General features: G+C 50.0%; 1 protein-coding gene across 3 annotated transcripts in view; it reads left to right on the forward strand.

Moving 5' to 3' along the window:
* Plcg2 (phospholipase C gamma 2) overlaps window positions 1-7,766 on the forward strand; it is a 149,931-nt gene that overhangs the window by 107,441 nt on the left and 34,724 nt on the right. For all 3 annotated transcript variants that reach the window (XM_031341530.1, XM_031341531.1, XM_031341532.1), the window contains 5 exons: window positions 583-649; window positions 2,467-2,624; window positions 4,030-4,132; window positions 5,221-5,430; window positions 7,204-7,349. In XM_031341530.1, coding sequence (XP_031197390.1) covers window positions 583-649; window positions 2,467-2,624; window positions 4,030-4,132; window positions 5,221-5,430; window positions 7,204-7,349 — 684 coding nt within the window. The remainder of the gene's footprint in view (window positions 1-582; window positions 650-2,466; window positions 2,625-4,029; window positions 4,133-5,220; window positions 5,431-7,203; window positions 7,350-7,766) is intronic.

The raw sequence follows: 7,766 nt of genomic DNA on the forward strand, positions 1-7,766 counted from the left end.
TGGGCTGGGACAGGGACAAGGACTCTTCACTGCATCTGTGTGTCACCGGAAGCCCGGTAGAGAAGACTGGGACAGTACGGTAATAACAGCGGCTTTCCTATCTCAGCTGGTCCCCAGGACGGTTTAAGTGTGCAGCACAGAGGGAATAAAGGCCGACGAGGTTGGCCAGGGCTTGGAAAGCCACAGAAACCAGATGGCGGACCGCAGCTGTAGCTTTCTGTGGGATGTGGGGAGCCACAGACGGCTTCTGAGCTTCAGGAGTCGCAGGCCAAGTGGCCTTGTTTCATAGGCACAGCAGATGAGGTCTCTGTAATGGGGTTTGAAATTGGTTTTAGGACTCACAGGGTGTGTCTCTGTGGACTGGAAAACTTGGAGACTCGGAGACTGTGGGTGCCTGCGTGCTGCTGGGTCCCCATCATCTCCGTGCTTTGGTAGAAGTGCCCTCCCTGTGGACGCTGTAATGAAAATGCATTTTAAGCAATGCCACAGGTAGTGGTGGCGCTAAATGGCATGTCTAGAAACTGGTTGTCGTTCTATTATTTTGCTTATGACTACTGAGAATTGGGTCTTATTTCTTCACAGATTATTGAAGACAATCCCCTTGGGTCTCTCTGCAGAGGCATATTGGATCTTAATACCTACAATGTTGGTATGTGCACGTGTTTTGTTAGCTTGATTCCAGTCCGGATCCACCTTACCCTGCCAAGCCTGATTTAAGACTAGCCTTACTAGGGGGGAGGTGGCTGCCAGGAGTCTTGTGCCTTCCAGACTTAGGTGAGGTGGGGTTGAAGCTGGATGCATGGGGACTGATAGGTCCCTGATGGTGAAGTCTGCTGCTACCATCTGCTAACACAAGACTGCCCTCTAAGAAGTACCGGTGACTTAGCTGTTGTCATGGTTGTCAACATCTGCCCGTGTATCTGCTTTTCAGAGAGCTGAGTTGCTGATTGGTCAGGCTGTGGTGGAGCACGGGGGTTGGGAGCTTCAGCCGCTAAGCTCCTGAGGAGGCTTCTTGCCTGTCTCTTATCACTAGATCTTAGCCTCCTGCAAGAAGCTGCCTTGCCCTGGTCAGCGTGTGTGGCACCAGGGATGGGGTGGAGCATTCTGTGTGGAGATAAGCCATGATTTGCACGCAGCTCTCTGTGTTCAGGGCCTGCCTACATTGAAGTGGGTGCACAGCAGCTTCCAGGGTTGTAGCTTCCTATTTGCAGTGGCAGGTCCAAACATAAAGCCCACACTTCCTTCATGGTGACCCACTGATTCTTGAGCTGAGTCCTCTCTTTCCCAGGGAGGTTGGAGCATGGTCCCCTTGGGTTCCCATAAAATCCCAGAACCCCCACCCCTGCACAGCCAGTACTTACTTTCTGTCCTTATTTTCTTCTTCCTCTTCTCTTCCTGTGACTATGGTAGGGAAGGTAGAGGGGTTTTTGCTCCAGATGAGAAAATGGGTAAGTCTCTGGCAATTCCCCAATGTGCTGGGACTGGCAGAGTCAATTCTCACCTTCATAGCTGATGCACTGTGTGACCCCCTTCCTGTATTGTCCTGTTAGAGGACATAGGGATGTCGCTTGGCAGTAGGGCGGAGCTGCCCTTCAGCTCTGCCAGTGTGACTTTCCAAATGTTGCTGTCACCTTGAGCCTTGGTCTTGTCTCCTGTAGGATGAGTGTCACAGTGTCCCCACGAGGATGGCTAAAAGCTAAAAATGACACATGTTGTCATCTGCTGGGGACGTCACCTCGGAGCTCAGAAAGTGTAGCTACCAGTACTGGGTAGATCAGGGTAACCTTCATGTTTCTCTCTATAATTATCTTCTTTTCTTGCTATCTGCCAGTCAGCCTTGGTGTGCCACAGCATTCCTGACCTTCCTTCATCTTCATAGGGTTGCTTCCTGGGTCTGGGTTTCCATGCCCAATTGTCTTTCTCTTCTAGGGATATTGTTCCTTGGATTTAAGATTTATCTTAGGTCTGGCACATTTTTTTTTAAAAAAAGGTTTACTTTTTTATTATATGTGAGTACACTGTAGCTGTCTTCAGACACCTCAGAAGAGGGCATTAGATCTCATTCCAGATGGTTGTGAGCCACCATGTGGTTGCTTGGATTTGAACTCAGGACCTTTGGAAGAACAGTCAGTGCTCTTAACCACTGAGCCATCTCTCCAGCCCAGGTCTAGCACATCTTGAGATAGCTGGTACATCTACAAAAATTCCATTTCTAAATAGTGTAACATTCGCAGGAACAGGAGTTTGATAATCTTTTTTGGAGGATAATAGCCCAGTACACAGCTTTACCAGTAACTTGTACAAAAGGTTAAGACACTGTCTGCCAGAAGGCAGGCGTTCCCATCACATTCCCATCAGCATGCGACCGTAGCTGTGGCAGTTGAGGTGGGGGCTAAATAGAGTGAGGTGCCTTCTCTGTGGTCACCTCCTGGACCCATCAGGGCTTTCCTTACCCTTTGTCTACAGTGAAAGCCCCCCAGGGGAAAAACCAGAAAGCCTTTGTCTTCATCCTGGAGCCTAAGAAACAGGGGGATCCTCCTGTGGAGTTCGCAACGGACCGTGTGGAGGAACTGTTTGAATGGTTTCAGAGCATCCGAGAGATCACTTGGAAAATGGACACCAAGGTGGGCCTAAGCACACTGGGCAGTGGTGCCTGCCCTTCCTAGCCCATGCTGCCCTGGTGAGGCCAGGCACGGGTTCAGAGGCCATTGCTGGGTTTCAAAGGGACCCTGCATTCTAAACTGGGGCTGGATACAGGCATCAGCTGTAACCTGGTGGCTAGTGATGACAGAGTTCTAATGTGGGGCAGGCAGGGTAAGAGAGGGGACTTTGGGTCATGCCAGCAGCTTACAAATCTGGTCTTGACATTGCCTGGCTGTGTAGCTCAGAGTTGGAGGTAATTCTGCCTCTTGGGATGTATGGGCCAACCTAGACAGCATCCCTGAAGCACTCAGTGTAGGATGCTGGAAGCCAGTGATGTCCTAGATTGTAAAAGCATTCTGCTCTTGTAAAAGCCTTCTGTCAGCCACTGCCTGGCCAACAACAGGCTGCTGAGTCTGGAGCTTTGTGGGAGAAAATGAGAAGTTCTTACCCGATAGCACTGTAAAGTGCGTGTGTGGAGGGGAGTCCTCTCTCCCTTGGTCCGCCTTGAAGAGACAGCTGTCTGCACTGGGCTGTGCTGGGTGAGCTGGGGGCAAGGGTGAGGCTGCATGGGTTTCAAAGGTATAAGGAAGAGAGATGCTGCTTCTTGGGGCCCACAGGGGTTTAGAGTACTGAATCCTGTGGACCACCCCAATGTGGCTTTAGGGGAGGGGATTAGACAGGAGGCAGGGGCATAATGAGATGACAGAAGGTCGCTCTTCTGCTATCGGGGTCTCCACCAAATTGTCCTTGAACTTCCAAATTCTCCTGCCTCAGCCAGTCAAGTGCTGGGAAAGAAGCCATCCTCTGTCTCGGTGGACCCCCGTCTACCGTTTATTATCTGTGAGCGTGCATGTACACACATGCATGCATGCAGGTGTAAACGCATGTATGCATGCATGGAGGCCAGAGGAGGGTGTTAGATGCCCTCTTTTATTACTTGTCCCTTTGTTGTTTTGAGGCAGGTGTCTCTCTCAACCTAGAACTTAGTTTGTGGGGGTCAGGCTGGCAACAGAAAGCGCCAGAACCCCCCCTGCCTCTTCCCCACTGCCATGTTGGAGTTGCGGGTGTGAAAGTCATGTGGGTGCTGGGAGCTGAACTCAGGTTCTCATGGATGCAGAGTGAGCTGTGCTAACCATTGGGACGTCTCTCCAGCTCGTGCCTGCGTGACTTTAAGAGCAGCGGCAGCATCTTAGACTCCAAGCCCCGGTGGGAACAGCATGGTGGAGAATCTTCAGAGGATAGACGAGAGGGGAGGATATCTTTAGGACAGGAAAACACCCAACCCCGGTTGCTGGGAGGTCTGGGGGGAAAGCTGGCCAGGTGAGTGGAGTGTGCCGTGGTATAGATACTGGCTCAGTGCTGTGTCGGGTTCATTCATCTTCACAGGAGAACAACATGAAATACTGGGAGAGGAACCAGTCCATTGCTATTGAGCTCTCTGACTTGGTTGTGTACTGCAAGCCAACTAGCAAAACCAAGGACCATTTGGGTAAGTCTCTTGGGAAAACCCTTCCCAGGGAGCCCTGATATTTGTTGTGAGTCGGGTGCTGTCAGGACACTACACGGAGCATGCACTTTGCTTCCTAACGGATCCAAGCAGAAGCCCTTTCAGTATCCCCATAGCTAGATGTCGGTGGTTCTAAATAAGACATAAAATTGTAATATGGCTAGAAGGAAAGGCTGTGGGGAGAACTGGGTTCCTTTGGACTGCACAAGACCCTCTGTGTATGCTGGACACCGCCAAGGGTAAATGGTATCAATTAAGGTGTGACTGTCGTGCCCCAGGGGTATCTTTGTGTATACATGGGGGGTGGTGACTTCCTCCTCGGTCCTGACAATAGGCCAATCTGATCCAGACAGTTCCTCACTGAGACTCTCTGCCTAGGTGATTCTAGCTAGGTCCTGTCAAGTTGACAACTAAAACTACCCATCATGGTGGATGTTGGTGGATCTTGGCTGTGGTTCCTCAGCCGTCCATCATGTTTGAGATAGGCTCTGTCATTTGGCTTGGACTTAGCAAGCAGGCTAGGCTGGCTGGCCAGCGAGCTCTGGGGATCCTCCTGCAAGCCTGCATACTAGGATTACAAATGCACAATACTACACCTGGCTCTACACACATACACACATATATATGTATACACACATATATACATATATACATACATATATATGTATGTATATGTGTATATGTATATATATAACTTGTGGACTCAAACTCAGGACCTCTGGTTTACATAGTTGGCACTTTACAGAGTCGGCCAGCACCCTATCCCTTCAGTGTCTTTCAAGAGAGTCCTGGTTTCTTTTTGTCACCTGGGCAGACATGGTGCTAGAGAGGTGCCTGAGAGTTCTACATCTGCATCCTCAGGTAGCAAGAAGACAGAGAGAGCTACTGGGCCAGGCTTGGGCACTTGAAACCTCAAAGGCCCACCCCGAGAGACACACTTCCTCCAACAAGGTCACACGTACTCCAGTGAGGCCACATCTCTGAATAGTGCCACTCCCTGGTGACCAAGCATTTAAATCTATGAGCCTACGGGGGCTGTTCTTATTCAAAGGATTATATCCTCTCTGCAGAAAATCCTGACTTCCGAGAAATCCGCTCTTTCGTGGAGACAAAGGCAGACAGCATCGTCAGGCAAAAGCCTGTGGATCTATTGCGGTACAATCAGAAGGGCCTGACCCGCGTCTACCCCAAGGGACAGAGAGTTGACTCTTCGAACTACGACCCCTTCCGTCTGTGGCTATGTGGCTCCCAGATGGTGGCGCTCAATTTCCAGACTCCAGGTAAAGGTTGAAGGTAGCCAGCCTGTCCAGTGTCGTGGCCTGCAAGCAATGTCACCTGGGCAGCTAGTGGGATGTGGTTGTTTCTGAACAAGTGACTGGGCTGGTCTGTCAAGGCTGACCTTGAATGCTGGTTAGTACAAAGCCCTAGGGACTGACGAAGGGGACAGTGGACACATGGCTGAAGCAGGCTCAGTGACCATGAATGACCTGATTCTGTTTACAGTAAGCAGAAAGCTCTTAGGTTAAAAGTGTGTGTTAGGGCTGAGCCACACCACAACAAGAAAAGGTTTTTTTCCAGTTCACAGTCTTGGGCTTCACAGTGAGATTAAATATCCTGCAACAGGTAAGTCGCAGAGGGGCTTACAGACCCAGGTGTGGTTGGATCCAGGTTTCTGGTGGCTGCCTTCCTTATCCCTTCCTCTTTGTGTACTTTCTTTCCAAGGGCTTCATGCTCACTCTCTAGGATTTATGTAGTAGGGAAAACCCATGCACACAAAGTTAGACTTTGCATCCTATGGATTTGTTTGTTTGTTTTTATTTTTTTCCCTTTCTTTTTTTGTTTTTGTTTTTTGTTTGTTTGTTTGTTTCGAGACAGGGTTTCTCTGTGTAGCCCTGTAGCCCTGGCTATCCTGGAACTCACTCTGTACATCAGGCTGGCCTTGAACTCAAAAATCCACCTGCCTCTGCCTCCCAAGTGCTGGGATTAAAGGCATGTGACACCACTGCCCGGCTGTTTGTTTTTCTTATTTAACAACTGCACCCAACCCAGCTCTAGAAATCTGTAGGTCAGGTCCCATCTCTGTCTAGGGCAGATGCCACTGCTTCCTGGACCCTCCCATGACTCTTGGTCCCAGGTGTAGGTGCACAGCTGTGGGGCAGACATTTCTTCCTCCTGGGGAATATGCCCCCCTACACAACCCCCTGGACCACTGAGCACCTGTATCCTGTGGCCCTGGCCCAGTTTTTCCTTCAGCCTGGTGGGCATGGGCATACTCCCCCGGCATAGGTCACTGTTGTAGTTTTATGAAGCTCGGTTGCTCTTTGCTCATCAGGTGAGACTGACGTTCACTGTAGTTAATAGTTTCTGGTCAAGGCTCTGCTCTTTGAGCAACATTAACTCTTTCCCCTTTCCAACTCAAAGCAGGTTTGCATTAGTTTACCTGCAAAGCGGTCGGTCCACTTTGTATCCCACCAAGCTGGCTTTTTTATTTATAATGCTATCTGCTTGTAATTTGAACTGAGATAAATTTTAAAATGAATTTATTATTGTGTGTGTATGTGTGGGTGTGTTTACCATGGCCCACACATGAAGGTCAGAGGACCAGGGCATATATAGCATGCACACGTGTGGAGGTCGGAGGATAGGGTGCTTATGTCATGGCACACACGTGGAGGTCTGAGGATGACCCATAGAGCCTTTCTTTCCATCTTTATGTGATTCTGGAGACCACGCTCAGGTCAGTACTTGCTCAGCAAGTAGACAAGGTAAACAATGGTTTACCTTGTGGTGCCGAGCAAGCGTTCTCTACCTTGGTCCGTACCCAGTTTCAGTAGATTCTAATTCCTTAAGGTTTACACCCTTCCAGACACCATGCAGGATTGTTTCCTGGTGTGGGATTCGTTCCTAAGACTCCCCATGGGTCCTTGGAGTCAGATGTTGTTTTTGAACAGCTGCCCCCCAGTCATCGCAGGAAGGTCATGTAGCCTGTGCCCTGAGCGCCTGGAGCTGGTGTTGCCTGGCTGCCCCATAGCACCCCTCTGCTCTCTTTTCAGACAAGTACATGCAGATGAACCATGCGCTGTTTTCGCTCAATGGGAGGACAGGCTACGTCCTGCAGCCTGAGAGCATGCGCTCCGAGAAGTATGACCCAATGCCCCCAGAGTCCCAGAGGAAGATCCTGATGACACTCACTGTCAAGGTAGAGAGGGGCAGGTGGGCGGGGCTCCCTGGACACGGGGGAACTCTTGCCTCTTTGTTAAGCCACCATCTCGACAGCATTTGTAGGCTCATGTGGTTCACCCTGAGATCATCCTGGGCTGAAAACCCTTCCTGTCACTTGCCCTAGTCTGGGTGTGATGTGCACTTGGGGTTCATGTGAGGTCAACCTCTAGCTGAGAGAAGAGTTCCTCTCCCTTTTGCCTTAGTGAGGTCAAAGCTTACTCTTTCCCTCTCTCTCTGTCTCTCCCTCTCTGTTTCTCCGTCTGCCTCTTGGTTGTTTCTTTCTCTCTCTCTTTCTCTCTTTCTTTATCTCTTCCTTCCTTTTTTTTCCCTCCTTCCTCCTCCTTTCCTTCCCTTTCTCCCCTTCCCTTTCCTTCTTGTTTTTTTTTTTTTTTTT

Source organism: Mastomys coucha, unplaced genomic scaffold, assembly GCF_008632895.1.
Source record: "Mastomys coucha isolate ucsf_1 unplaced genomic scaffold, UCSF_Mcou_1 pScaffold22, whole genome shotgun sequence".
In the NCBI taxonomy this organism is placed as follows: domain Eukaryota; kingdom Metazoa; phylum Chordata; class Mammalia; order Rodentia; family Muridae; genus Mastomys; species Mastomys coucha.